The sequence below is a fragment of the Haematobia irritans genome, chromosome 5 (genome assembly GCF_050003625.1).
Source record: "Haematobia irritans isolate KBUSLIRL chromosome 5, ASM5000362v1, whole genome shotgun sequence".
Taxonomy (NCBI): domain Eukaryota; kingdom Metazoa; phylum Arthropoda; class Insecta; order Diptera; family Muscidae; genus Haematobia; species Haematobia irritans.
Genome location: NC_134401.1, coordinates 79,695,848 through 79,711,685, shown reverse-complemented (window position 1 = coordinate 79,711,685; position 15,838 = coordinate 79,695,848). Strand labels below are relative to the sequence as shown.

General features: G+C 34.5%; 1 protein-coding gene across 9 annotated transcripts in view; it reads left to right on the top strand.

Moving 5' to 3' along the window:
• The window catches only part of Trpm (transient receptor potential cation channel, subfamily M), a 521,822-nt gene that overhangs the window by 391,884 nt on the left and 114,100 nt on the right, over positions 1-15,838 (top strand). For all 9 annotated transcript variants that reach the window (XM_075313652.1, XM_075313649.1, XM_075313650.1 and 6 more), the window contains 2 exons: positions 6,891-7,053; positions 7,400-7,540. In XM_075313652.1, coding sequence (XP_075169767.1) covers positions 6,891-7,053; positions 7,400-7,540 — 304 coding nt within the window. The remainder of the gene's footprint in view (positions 1-6,890; positions 7,054-7,399; positions 7,541-15,838) is intronic.

The following is a 15,838-nucleotide window of genomic DNA, read 5'->3' as shown; positions in this document are numbered from 1 at the left end:
TCATCTGTTTTTATTTTTTATAAAATGCCTATATAGATTAATACCAGGATTTTACTTCTTAAACATCTGGAAGACTAATTATTTTTTGTTTTTATAAATACATATTCTGGAGATTCTTGTTATCTACACATATTTTGATGTGGTCTCTATATAGTCTTGTGTCGTATTTTAATTTATTGACCTGACATTAAAATGTGGAGTTCTTTACATCCCTAAAATGCTGAGATTTGTCGTCGAGTCGTATCAAAATTTAAAATTAGGGTTCTTTAGGACTTATAAACACATATGGTAAAATAGAATACTTATATCGGTCTATTTTTGGAACACTACACCTTCAAATTATAATTGGAATACTGTTAAAATGAGATTTAGGTACACCACCTGGAGTCGACTCCGGAGTCGGAGTCGAGGCTAATAAGAAATGCTGGAGTCGGAGCCGGAGTCGGGCAAAATTGACTCGACTCCACAGCCCTGGTGGAGGGTACATAAGATTCGGCCTGGCCAAACTTACGGCCGTATAAAGGGTGATACGGTCAAAATTTGGTCAAGGGAAAACGCGTGTAAATCGGTGAAATCGTTTATTTAAAAAATCAAATTAAATTTCTTTTTCAAGTTCAATTAGTATAAAATTCAGGAAAAATATTCAGTTAGGCTTTCGCATTTCCAAATCCGAATTGCCAGGCCTCACGCTTGACACCTGCCATCAGATTTTGTACAGTCACCTTGTCCACCTTTTTCGCCGCAGAAAGCCAGTTTGCCTTGAACTGGCGTGTTGGGAGGGTTCTTGTCCTTGGGAACCACCTGCACGTTGTTGGCGGCGTACCACTCCATGGCCTTTTTCCGTAATGGCAAGATGCCATATCCGGCCAAAACAGTACGGAACAACCGTGTTTCTTCAGGAAAGGCAGCAGACGTTTATTCAAACACTCTTTCACGTAAATTTCTTGGTTGACAGTCCCGGAAGCTATGAAAATGCTGCTTTTCAAGCCACAGGTACAGATGGCTTGCCAAACCAGATATTTCTTTGCGAACTTTGTCAGTTTATGTGCTTGAAAATATCTGCTATAAAGCTCCTGTCCCGCTTGTAGTCGGCTTTGACGTAGGTTTCGTCGTCCATTACCACGCAGTCAAACTTCGTCAGCATCGTCGTGTACAGCCTCCGGGATCGCGCTTTGGCCGTCGTATTTTGTTTATCATCGCGATTTGGAGCCACTACCTTCTTGTAAGTCGATAGTCCGGCTCGTTTTTTGGCTCGATGCACGGTTGTAGACGATACACCCAGCTTATTTGCGGCATCTCGGAGAGAGAGGTTAGGGTTTCGCTTGAAACTACCGGCAACTCTCTTTGTCGTCTCAGCGGCTTCCGGTTTTCGATTTCCCCCCGATCCAGACTTCCTGGCTGTCGACAAACGTTCCCCAAACACTTTAATTACATTTGTAACGGTTGATTTGGCAACTTTTAGCGATTTTGCCAGCTTTGCGTGCGAGTAGCTCGGATTTTCGCGATGCGCGAGCAAAATTTTGATACGCTGCTCTTCTTGCTTGGACGGCATTTTGACAACTGAAGAGTGAATTCCAAAATCAAAATAGGAGCAACATTCTACACACACACACCTTCAAAATGAGGGGTGTTCAGGTTTTTTTTAAATGCAAAATTGAAAGAAATACGTCAAGTTTATATTGACCAAATTTTGACCGTATCACCCTTTATACTTGTTTTAACTAAGAAAACATGTTTTACTTTGAAGTATCCGTTAAAATTTGGATTTTTAAACTCGCATTTGTTTGTACGTGAATACCTTCATTTATATACCGCGAAAAGAGAATTAAAATTTGATAAATGAGATCTTAATTTTATTGATCCTAGATTTAAAAAATGTCTCTATTTTAAAGAAGCCACATCTTTAGCTCGGAATCAATACAAATCTTTAAGGGAAGGTCAAAATCTTTAAACCAAGTAAACTTTTTCGATTGCATGTAAGTGTATCGATTACAAAATCAATTGAGATTTGCAATGAAAATATAATTTTATATTTTTAATTTATTCAGTGCTTGGTACTTATTAGTACAATCGGGCAATACTTATAGAAAAGAGAAAAGTTCACTACGTGTGGTATCGCAATGGAATTTACAATCTAAACCATCGGATTGCCACGATTCCTATATCGTATCAACTACCACTAATTCATAAATATAGTTCTGTTTTAAGGCGCCATGGTATCGTAGCATAGAGCAACCAATATACAATGTTAAAAGTAATTTCACTTGGTAAATATTAAAGCATTTTTTAATTTTAATTGAATTGGCTTATTTTCTTTTTAATATATTCCATCAATTTACCAAGGATATAAACATTTAGAGGCCACTTTATGGGAGTTTATAACCAAGACGTGACTTAAGCAGCTTCAGTATCATGAATAAAAATGTTGATGACATGATGTGAAGCAATATTGACATTTTCATGAAGCTTGGTATACCTAAAAGATCAAGAAATTAAAATGCCAACATGTGACGTTTTCCGGACAAAAATGTTCCTGTAAGAAAGTGTACCATAAATATAATATGTATATGAATTTTAAAGTAGGTAGATACGAACTCCTAGCCACACCCATAATAAGGACACCATGGATTTATATCATAACATCTGGATATGACACCAGTTCATATTAACGCTCATATACCTCCATCACCACACATGTCGTCCAGGAAGATGCCAATGTTGTCGCTGGTTGAAAAAACTGAGATGTTGATGCGTGCGTTCTGTTCTTATTGTGAAGGTGGCTTTTACTGCTGTCATCTGTTGTTTTCCGGCTGAATAATGAAATTCAATTATTTCGCCTGCGGATACTTGTCAATAGCTGGCTTATCAGTAAGGGAATAAGGTGAAATGTATGAAAGCTTTTAAATACCTCAAACATATAACTCCTTTTTGAATGTTTACTAATCTTTAAGGTTTTCTATTCACTTGAAACGCAGGGAAATCTCCAGCGCGCCAGTCTTAGTTAAAATTTCCCCAACATTAGAAAGTTTCCCTCACTTAATTTTTTTAAGTACGTTAGTTAAATGAACTAAAAAATAGAAGAAAAAACACTGATATTTATTTCCCACAAAATAGTTCAGAACTTCTTACAATAGTATATTTTACCAGAAATGCGCCTATGATAAACATTGTAAGGAGCTACAATAAGTGAATGTAATAAGTGAAAAAAAACACAATTTTTAATTTTTAAGTGAAAAATTTCTGAAATTAACCTACATTATCTCTTCTGATGGGTTCACTTTTTTGATTAATGACTAAAAATAAATGTTCACACTGAAAAAAAAGCATACTCGGTTCCAAAGATTTTGTCTTTACTTTAAAAAATTTGGTATTGATTCCGAGCCAAAGAAGCGGAGAATACAAGTAAGGATACTTTTAAGACACAATTCTCTTTTAAATTTAGGTTTTATGTACTTGCTTCTAGGAAGCAAATTTTAATTTTTCGCTTTCTCAGCTTTTTTTCTTCATATGCTATCAAAGTCCTTTAAAAACGAGTTAACGGCAACTTTATTTTCCAAATTAGGACTCGACTTCCAGTAGAAATTATGCTATGTTTGAAGTAAAAAACTTCTTTAAAATAAAGTTTTGAAAAACATGTCCTATATTTGAACAATTTTTTGCTTTGTAGTCAAGATGCAAAAAGACAACAAATTTAAAGACAATTTCATTAAATTTAAAGAATTTTTCTGAATTATTAAAGTCAAGTTGACCTTAGCCTATAAATTTTTTCTTTCATGTTAAGATACCCATTTTTAAGTCAAATCACTTAATTATAAGGACAATACGACTTCATTGAAAAGTTTATCGACTTGTGGACAAGGAAAATAACTTTATTTTAGAGAAATGCGTCTTCTATGCTAAGCAAAATTTGTATTCGTATTTTAAAGACATGAAATCTTTGACCTCACGACAATATTTTTTTCAGTGCAATGCCATCTCAAATCCTGAAATTAGAACTGGTATGGAGAAAATTTTTCACACTTCTACAAAATATTTTGACTTAAAATATAAACCCGATAATGCCTTGGATATTTGAATCAAAAGCAATTTTTGTGAAATTTTGCAAAAGCACATTTATGATTTATCGGGAGATACATATGAATAAAAGGTATAGATACATTTTGGGGCATTTGTTCAAGAAAATTAATCCATTTCCTCGATAAGATAGGTGGTGAATTGTAGGTTTTGAACAAAGCGGGCAATATCTATAGAAATCGGAGGCTTAACATTATCTTAACCGATTCCGAGGAAAGTATGCAATTACGATGTGTAGGTTATCACTAAATTAAGGACGGGTTTTTTAAATCAAAAATTTGTTTCTTTACTTTAAGGAAAATTTGCTTTAGTTTAAAGACATGTGACTCTAACGAAGGGACGCAAATTTTCAAAATGTGTGTCCTAAATTTAATTAAAATAATGTTTTGAAACAAAGATTATAAATTTTCATTATTTTAAAGAAATTTGTCCTTAATATGAGTAGTGTGTAAATTGCGCCTCCTAAAATTGAGGTTGCGTAATCTTTAATATCACGTTAATATTTTTTTCAGTGTATGACGGCTTTACCTAAATCTGAGCCAATTTGGATCAAATTCAGCACAGATAAAGACAATGTTAAATCTACTCTTTATGTGAGATATCAAGTCAATTGGTCTAAAATCATGTTGCGTCTCAGGCACACAAAAAAATAATACATTTATTTTATGAATAGTGTTCACAAAAATTTTCCAAACACGGGATTCATAAATTATATGAAAAAAAATTCATAAAATAAAAAATACAGGTTTTCATTGGCTACGAATGTATACATAATATGAATGGAGTTTTTAATATTATAAATGAAGTATACATATTTTTCGTCATTGAAAAATGTGTACTTTTCCATAATATATATTAAAAGCGTCATGCAATACATGTAACTTTTCCTTTAGATTTCCCATGATTCTTAATGCCTGCATAATTGGTCAAAATGTATAAACCCATTTACTAAAAACCGCATTATAGTCCAACCAGTAAAGAACATAAGGTTATAATATTTTATATTACTTATAAGCACCAACGCTTCCATTTAATATTGTTGTTTTTTTTTGTCAATTTTTTTACAGCAATAAAAATTCTTCGAATCGCAACGGCGACTCAAACTGTACTGAAAAACTCAAACACACGTGTTGCCTTCAAAACGTAATGTTTCGTTTTTTTGTTTGCCTCGTATTATATGCTTGTATTGTTACATATGAGAGTAACTCTATGTTGTGGTTCTCTCACGCTAAGGGAAAACCAGTATTTTTTGATATATTAAGTAAAGTTTCATTGATTTTATGAAACCGTCCATATATATTATTAAAAAATTCATAATTTCACAACAAGTATTTACGAAAACAATATATTATGTAAGTGTACATATTTTTTATGGAAAAGTCCATAAATTTATAAAAATGTACAAATTTATGTACAAATTCATATTTTATTTTTTTGTGTGTATACAGGTATGGCCACAGAAGCTTAAATTTTACTCCGATTTTCGTGAAATTTAGTTTTACAAAAAACAAATTGAGCATTGTAGACACATTATCGGTGAACCTATAAATCGTTGGCTATTTATTTTATGCCTGATGAAGAAAATTAAAAACCGCTTGCTATATGTACTACCATGGTGAGAAAAAAGGAAGCGTCCTACTAGGCAAAAATGTGGGCAGTATAAAAAACCAGTCTGTGTGGAGCGCAGCTGGGTGCAAACCAAATGCTACAGTTGCCCAAAATATATACATTTTAAGTTTTTATTTCTTCTTATTTTATTTGTATTATTTTCATATGAAATAATTCAAAACAAATCAACTAAGAGAATGTTAAATCACAATATTTACATATGTAAATAGTGGCAGATTTTGAAGAAAAATAAAAAATGTATTGAAAAATTGCTATATTGTAAAAAATATTGTTAAATTTGTACATATTATGAAAGAGCACGAAAAATTAGCCACTGAATCCAAATTTCATAAAAATTGGACAAATATTGTTGCAATGGCAAGAGTGTCAAAAATTAAATATTTACATTTGTATATAGTGCCAAAGCTAGGGTTAAGGACAAATGTGTTTCTTTACTTTAACCCTTATACTACGTTGGGGTCATTTGATGACCCATGTCGTATTTTTCATCACCGCATTTCTTACTGTTCAAATATAATTAAAAATGTCTATCACTCAGTGCATGAATTGGTGACATATGCTGAATTCATGCTGAGTAGTAAGAACTTTTAATTATAATCCAACAGTAAAAAATTCGGTGATGAAAAATACGACCTAATACCCAACGTAGTATAAGGGTTAAGGAAAATTTGCCTAAGTTTAAAGACATGAAACTTTAACGAAGGGACGCAAATTTTCAAAATGTGTATCCTAAATTTAATGAAAAAACTTGTTTTAAAGAAATTGTCCTTAATAGTGTGTAAATTGCGCATCCTAAAATTGAGGCTGCGTAATCTTTAATATTACGTAAACATTTTTTTAAATGTATTTTAAAAACATGAAATTCGTGGCCTCACTCAATAGTTTTTTCATCGCAGAGTTGTTCAGCGTATAAAAACTCAACTACATAATTTTAAGTTGACTAATAAAATCGTATAAAATCCCAAAATCAATCAATAAGGTTAAATATTGAGTTTCTTTTTATTTCTGAGTTTTTAACGGTTGAAATTATAAAAATAATAAAAAAAAATTCCATGTAGATTGACTATCATTCAGTTTTGTTGTGTATCCATGAAATCATTTTAGTAATTTTTACTAATTTAAATGCAGTTTCTACCACATATATAAATTTTAAGGATTATTCACAAAAGCTATCTTTCCATTTTCAGATGTTGCTGTGGCCAAGCCCGTCAAACACATCAGACTATTGCCGGCATCGAAAGTGGATCACCCGGTGACTTATGGATGCCCCATAAGCACACTAGGCCACAGCCAACCGATGCTTATGGCACAATTGAATTCCAAGGCGGTGCTCATCCAACAAAAGCTCAGGTTAGTCCGTCTCTTGCCCTTCGCTTTTGTTTATTTTTAGCAAATCCAAAGGAAGACCATCAGTGCATCCCTCTTTATCGTCATTGTTCTCACAAACCAGATAAAAACCCCAGCAATGCCATATGCAGCGTTAGCGCTAAATATTTTCTAGAAATTTGCAAAAAGAAAAAAACTTTTCCCTTGGCTTTTTTGTCTGGCTGTTGTTTTCTTTTGCAAGTTGCCGGAAAACTTCTTGGCATTTACTTTTGAATTTACACATTTAAATTCAATTTTCTCTCACAACGGCCAATTTAAATTTAATCCCATAACTTAACTTCTCTCCTCTAATGTCTGTTTAATTTCACAGTATGTTCGTCTCTCATTCGATACCCGTCCAGAATTGTTGGTTCAGCTCTTCACAAAGGAATGGAATCTAGAACTACCAAAACTCCTGATTACAGTACAAGGTGGCAAAGCAAATTTTGAATTGCAACCCAAATTAAAGAAGGTAAGTACGTTGCAGTGTGAATATTCTATTAACATAATTATACACTTTTCAATGAGTAATGGAGATTTATTAATTATTCATGTCCATGGATTAGAATCGATGTTGTACAAGGAAGTTATTTCGGAAGTAAAGCCAATTAGGAACAATTTTAAATGTAAGCAACAAGATTTTTGTGCCAGCAGCACTATTGTTTAAATTCTTCAAATTGTGCATTATTACCCAGCAAACCAATTTGGTACACCCAAAAATTTCCTCCCAGAGATGTTGTTTATTTTATCTACACAGGAATTTAAATTAATTTCTTTCAAATATGTTAAAAAAGAGGTACAAGTATTTTAGGACCAGAAAGAGGGTCCTAAAATACCTTTACATTTTAAATTTCAGGCAAATTGGAGAAAGTCTGCGGTTTCTATAAGCCTAAGACCCCAAATCGGGAGGTCGGTTTATATGGGGACAATATCAAAACCTGGGCCGATATAGCCCATCTTCGAACTTGACCTGATTGGAGCCAAAAAACATACCTATATCGTCGTAGAATTTCTCCCTGATCAAGAATATATACTTTATATAGTCGAAAATCGATATTTCAATGTGTTACAAACGGAATGACAACATTGCTGTAACCCCATCACCATTCTATGCCCAGCAAAAAAATGTTGGAAGTTGTTCAACAAACATTTCTTTTAAAACCCATCCCAGAATCTCCATCAACTTCCGATGCAGTCCTTTTGGACAAGTCCACAATCATTTCTTCAAAAGCACATCGTGGGATCCCCCAATGATTTTTTCCACTTCCGATGCAGTCCTTTTGGACAAGTCCACAAACATTTCTTTTATTACGATCATATCACAACCCAGCAAAAAAAATTGGAAGTTGCTCCACAAACATTTCTTTTAAAGCCCATCTCAGAATCCCCCATCGAGTTTTTTGAACTTCCGATGCAGTCCTTTTGGACAACTGCACAAACATTTCTTCTAGAGCGCATCTTGGGGTCCCCCAATAGCAATCAGGCTATTTTAAGCGCAAATTTTGTACAATTAAATTTTACAAAAAAAAAAAAAATAGAAAACTAATAAAAAACTAAAAAAAAAATAGAAATGAATAAAAAAAAATAATAAACAAAATAAATTTCATCCCCGCTGGGATTTGAACCTGTGCCGTTTGACTTTTTCGCTTTCATGGAAGTTCTTTTGAGAAGGTTTTGCAAATTACGAGAATTTTTAATTTTTTTGTTGTTTTTTAATGGAAAAAATATATTTATACGAAAATATATGCCGAATATAAAAATTAAAAACGATGCATGACATAAAAAAAATAATTTTTTAGAAAAATATTTGATAAAAAAAAATTGCCGCTGGTGAGATTTGAACCTGCGTTTCTTATTTTTTCGTTCACACTAATAAAGAACATCTCGAGAAGCAATGTTATTCCTTGGGTTCGTATTACGATCATATCATAAACATTTGAATTGACCTTTCGACGCTTTATGTCCAATGACGTTTGTGGCTGAGTGTGCTAAGGCGTTCTGTTATGGTACCAGCAAACCCAGGTTCAACCCCTGGTCGGAGCGAAAAAGTTTTTCAAACTGTAAAAATTAGATAAATAATAGGAAAATAATTGTGTAATAAACATATGGATAAAAAAAGTGAAATTGGTAGAACTTTTTTTTTGGCTTTTTAAATTTTTTCATTCAAATTAACTTCCAGGGCACAACTTCTAAAGCAATGCAAAGGATCCAAAATGGGAGTACTTCTGTCCTATGACAAGCCCATGTAAAATTCATTGGAGATGATCCAAGTTGGCACTACTTCCGGATCACAGATTGGGGATCCAAACTACTTTTTTGGAAGCTCTTTTTTTACTGGGTGATGGTGGATATAAAAAACGGTAAAAGCAATGAAAATGTTGTTTAGGGATTCGGAAGAGGTGCCAAAATTGGCTCAGAAGCAATAGTTTTACATGGGGTTGTCATAAAGCGGTAGTCATCGTTTTAAGCATGCGCTTCATTTATTTGGTATTAGTTCTTGGGATGTCATGCAATCTCTGTATTTCGGAATTCATTATTTTATCTCTTCCAATAATGTCCTTATTTATTTTTGTTATCAGCTGGTAAAATTCAGATAATTTGAATTTATTCAAATTCAAAAGCGCTTCTTGTTAAGTGAAAATTATGTCCATATTTAGAAAAGCATATTTGCATGTTCATTAAAAGCAAAGACTTAGCAAGAATTTCCAGTTTTATTTCCTGAGATTTTTAAGTTTTATGTGCTCCATAAAGGACGTTTAAAATTCCACTAAAACTCAAACAAAAACGGTTCTCAAAAACGGCACTCAAAGGACGCTTACCCGGCTTCAACGATTTGCCTGTAAACTAATGATATTAGTCTCGAGCAAAAGAAACGGAGGATTGCGCTAATGACGTATTCAAGTGTTGCGTCCTTGACACTACGAACCAGATTGCAATTTATTAGTTTTTACTGGGTTTTTCCGGGTTAAACACTATTTAAAATTGCAAATTCAGGCTCGTCTTGAAAGAGGCCTTATTATACCCACCACCATAGAATGGTGACGGGGGTATAATAAGTTTGTAACACATCGAAATATCGATTTCCGACTATATAAAGTATATATATTCTTGATCAGGGAGAAATTCTAAGACGATATAACAATGTCCGTCTGTCCATCTGTCCGTCTGTCTGTCTGTCTGTCTGTTTTAATCACGCTACAGTCTTCAATAATGAAGCAATCGTGCTGAAATTATGCACAAACTCGTCTTTTGTCTGCAGGCAGGTCAAGTTCGAAGATGGGCTATATCGGTCCAGGTTTTTATATAGTCCCCATATAAACCAACCTCCCGATTTGGGGTCTTGGGCTTATAGAAATCGAAGTTTTTATCCAATTTGCCTGAAATTTGAAATCTAGAGGTATTTTATGACTATAAAGAGGTGTGCCAAAAATGGTGAGTATCGGTCCATGTTTTGGTATAGCCCCCATATAGACCGATCTCCCGATTTTATTTCTTGGCCTTGTAGAAACCGCAGTTTTTATTCAATTTACCTGAAATTGGAAATCTAGAGGTATTGTAGGACCACAAATACGTGTGCCAAAAATTGTGAGTATTGGTCCATATTTTGGTATAGCCCCCATATAAACCGACCTCCCGATTTGGGGTCTTGGGCTTATAGAAATCGAAGTTTTTATCCAATTTGCCTGAAATTTGAAATCTAGAGGTATTTTATGACCATAAAGAGGTGTGCCAAAAATGTTGATTATCGGTCCATGTTTTGGTATAGCCCCCATATAGACCGATCTCCCGATTTTACTTCTTGGGTTTCTAGAAACCGTAGTTTTTATCTGATTTGCCTGAAATTGTAAATATTCTGGTATTTTAGGCTCACAAAAACGTGTATCGGATTAAGTTTTTATCGGTCCATTTGGTAATGCCTCCATATAGACTGACTTCACTTCTTGAGGGTGTAGAAGGCGCACTGATCATGAAAATTGCTTGAAACTCAATGTAAAATTTCCAGATTTTACTTCTACAGACTTAAGATTTCAAATCAAGACGTTATTTTATAATTTCTTGCACACTTACAAGAGATGTTAATGATTCCTCTAAAACTCAAACAAAAATGGTTCTTATAAATCCAGAATCTGATATAGTCCTCATAGGTGAAATCTTGTTGGAGGGTATTTAAGATTCGGCCCGGCCGAACTTAGTGCTGTATATACTTGTTTTTTAATACGTTTTGGATTTATGGTAAAGCTACAAAAAGTCATCGAATTTAACGACGATTTCAACAATTTCCACAGTGTGTAATAGGTGTAAATCAAATCAATATAGGGGCTATATATAATTATGGACCGATGTCAACCAATTTTTGCATGGTTGTTAGAGACCATATACTAACACCATGTACCAAATTTCAGCCGGATCGGATGAAATTTGCTTCCCTTAGAGGGTCTGCAAGCCAAATTTGGGGGTCCGTTTATATGGGGGCTATGCGTAAAAGTGGACCGATATGGCCCATTTGCAATACCATCCGACCTACATCAATAACAACTACTTGTGCCAAGTTTCAAGTCGATAGCTTGTTTCGTTCGGAAATTAGCGTGATTTCAACAGACGGACGGACGGACATGCTCAGATCTACTCAGAATTTCACCACGACCCAGAATATATATACATTATGGGGTCTTAGAGCAATATTTCGATGTGTTACAAACGGATGACAAAGTTAATATACCCCCCCATCCTATAGTGGAGGGTATAACCAGTTGTTTGTAAACAAAAGAAAATTGGCGGAAATATTTGGATATTTGTTAGCAACTAGAGGTGTGCGCGTGACACGAAATTCTCGTGGCACGGGTGATTCACGCGTGAATCACGTGAGTCGTGAACAAAATCCAAAGCAACTCTCTTGGATGTGCGTGAATGGGACTAAAATAAATATTTCGTGCGTGAGTAATAAAATCGGTTCGTGAATGTGCGTGAATAAAATTTCTCGTATGTTAACTGAAATTAATTTGGCTCTCGAACTATATTCTATTTTTGAATTTTGTTATCTTTGCTTGGAAAATATCGCGAGCCTCGTGAATTTGTCGTGAATCACGTAAATTGTCATGAATCGTGCGTGAACGTGAGTCTTTAAAAGTAATTCGTGCGTGAGTACTGGTTTTCATTTCATGAAACTGCGTGAGTGGGATTGGCTACCACACGTATGGTGCGTGAACAAATATTTTGCTTCGTGAATGTGCGTGAGTGTGAGTGAAATTTCAGTCACGCGCACACCTCTATTAGCAACTATTATCAAGCAAATACAGTTGCTTTTATTTTAAAAATATTTAATTTAGAATTTGTTGTGCCGGCACTAAACAATTGAAATGCTTCTTTTCGGTAAATTAGGCAGCTGTGGTGAAGAACTTGCAACCACAATACATGCGTCGTACACTTGTTTGTGTATTTTCAACAACGCTATTATTTAGGTCGAAGAATAAAACCGTCTTCAACAGCTGTAGACTAGTTACAGTGCAAAATGGGTTACATTTTTAGTCTTGCAATGGGTAACACAACGTCAATCGAACGTGCACATTTTGGATAAGCTGCACTGGATTTTCCAATCGAACAAACATTTTTGATTTATGTGCGTAAAGTGTAAAATATGCAACATATTTTTTACCAATCGAAATCACTATAAATTACCTTATTCAGAAAGTAACAAGTATATACAGCAGTAAGTTCGGCCGGGCCGAATCTTAAACACCCACCACCATGAATCAAATATTAGGGTTTCCTTCGAAATTTCAGTGGGGTTGAGGACAGATCATGCAGAGCAGTTCAACCAGTACACATCACGAAGATAAATTTAAAGATTTTACCAATGAAGACTATATCAGATTCTGGATTAATAAGAACCATGTTTGAGTTTTAGAGGAATTATTAACATCTCTTGTAAGTGTGCAAGAAAATTATAAAATAACGCCTTGATTTGAAATCTTAAATCTGTAGATTTTCACCCGAGAAATAAAATCTGGAAATTTTACATTGAGTTTCAAGCAATTTTCACGATCAGTGCGCCTTCTATACTCTCAAGAAGTGAAATAGGTCTATATGGGGGCATTACCAAATGTACCGATAAAAACTTAATCCGATACACGTTTTTGTGAGCCTTAAATACCAGACTATTTACAATTGCAGGCAAATCGGATAAAAACTACGGTTTCTAGAAACCTAAGGAGTTAAATCGGGAAATCGTTCTTATGGGGGCTATACTAAAAAAATACGAACCGATACTCACCGTTTTCGGCACACCTCTTTATGGCCCGAAAATACCTCTAGATTTCCAATTCCAGGCAAATTGGATAAAAACTACGGTTTCCATAAGCCCAAAAAGTAAAATCGGGAGATCGGTCTATATGGGGGCTATACCAAAACATGAACCGATACTCACCATTTTTGGCACACCTCTTTATGGTCATAAAATACCTCTAGATTTAAAATTTCAGGCAAATTGGATAAAAACTACGTTATCTATAAGCCCAAGACCCCAAATCGGGAGGTCGGTTTATATGGGGACTAAATCAAAACCTTGACCGATATAGCCCATCTTCGACTTGACCTGCCTGCAGACAAAAGACGAGTTTGTGCTAAATTTCAGCATGATTGCTTCATTATTGAAGACTGTAGCGTGATTACAACAGACGGACATGGTCATGTCGTCTTAGAATTTCTCCCTGATCAAGAATATATATACTTTATGTAGTCGGAAATCGATATTTCGATATGTTACATACGGAATGACAAACTTATTATACCCCCGTCACCATTCTATGGTGGTGGGTATAAAAACAAGCTGGTTTCCGGCTCAAAAACTGACCTTAACCAATCGATAACAAAGCCTTTAGGAATTTTCAGTAGCAAAATTCAAATCCACACTGAAAAAAAACATGTTCGGTTCCAGAGATTTTGTCTTTACTTTGAAAATTTTGGCATTGATTCCGAGCCAAAGAAGTGGAGAATACAAATAAGGATACTTTTAAGACACAATTCTCTTTTAAATTTGGGTTTTGTGTACTTGCCTCTAGGAAGCAAATTTTATTTTTTCGGCTTGTTTTCTTCATATGCTATCAAAGTCCTTTAAAAACGAGTTAACGACATCTTTATTTTCCAAATTCAGACTCGACTTCCAGTAGAAATTATGCTATATTTCAAGCAAAAAACGTCTTTAACCCTCTAATGCCCAATTAGGCTGGCTTCATTTAATAAGGAAGCTTTTAGTAAAACACATCTTAATACAAAACCAGTAAGGAAAGTCTAAAGTCGGGCGGGGCCGACTATATTATACCCTGCACCACTTTGTAGATCTAAATTTTCGATACCATATCACATCCGTCAAATGTGTTGGGGGCTATATATAAAGGTTTGTCCCAAATACATACATTTAAATATCACTCGATCTGGAAGAATTTGATAGACTTCTACAAAATCTATAGACTTAAAATGTAATGCACTAGGTGGAACACAATGTTAGTAAAAAAATATGGGAAACGTTTAAATCTGAAGCGATTTTAAGGAAACTTCGAAAAAGTATATTTATAATTTATCGCTCGATATATATGTATTAGAAGTTTAGGACAATTAGAGTCATTTTTACAACTTTTCGACTAAGCAGTGGCGTTTTTACAAGGAAAATGTTGGTATTTTGACCATTTTTGTCGAAATCAGAAAAACATATATATGGGAGCTATATCTAAATCTGAACCGATTTCAACCAAATTTGGCACGCATAGCTACAATGCTAATTCTACTCCCTATGCAAAATTTCAACTAAATCGGAGCAAAAAATTGGCCTCTGTGGGCAAATGAGTGTAAATCGGGCGAAAGCTATATATGGGAGCTATATCTAAATCTGAACCGATTTTGCTGATATTTTGCAAGTTTTTCGAGACTCATAAAATATTCGGATCCGAATATTTTATGATTTGGCACGCATAGCTACAATGCTAATTCTACTCCCTGTGTAAAATTTCAACTAAATCGGAGTTAAAAATTTGCCTCTGTGGTCATATGAGTGTAAATCGGGCGAAAGCTTTATATGGGAGATATATCCAAATCTGAACCGATATCAAGCATATTTGGCACGCATAGTTACAACGCTAATTCTACTCCCTATGCAAAATTTCAACTAAATCGGAGCAAAAAATTGGACTCTGTGGGCAAATGAGGGTAAATCGGGCGAAAGCTATATATGGGAGCTATATCTAAATCTGAACCGATTTTGCTGATATTTTGCAAGTTTTTCGAGACTCATAAAATATTCGGATCCGAATATTTTATGATTTGGCACGCATAGCTACAATGCTAATTCTACTCCCTGTGTAAAATTTCATCTAAATCGGAGTTAAAAATTGGCCTCTGTGGTCATATGAGTGTAAATCGGGCGAAAGCTTTATATGGGAGATATATCCAAATCTGAACCGATATCAAGCATATTTGGCACGCATAGTTACAACGCTAATTCTACTCCCTATGCAAAATTTCAACTAAATCGGAGCAAAAAATTGGCCTCTGTGGGCAAATGAGTGTTAATCGGGCGAAAGCTATATATGGGAGCTATATCTAAATCTGAACCGATTTTGCTGATATTTTGCAAGTTTTTCGAGACTCATAAAATATTCGGAATTTGAGGAAGATCGGTTGATATACACGCCAATTATGACCAGATCGGTGAAAAATATATATGGCAGCTATATCTAAATCTGAACCGATTTTTTCCAAAATCAATAGGGATCGTCTT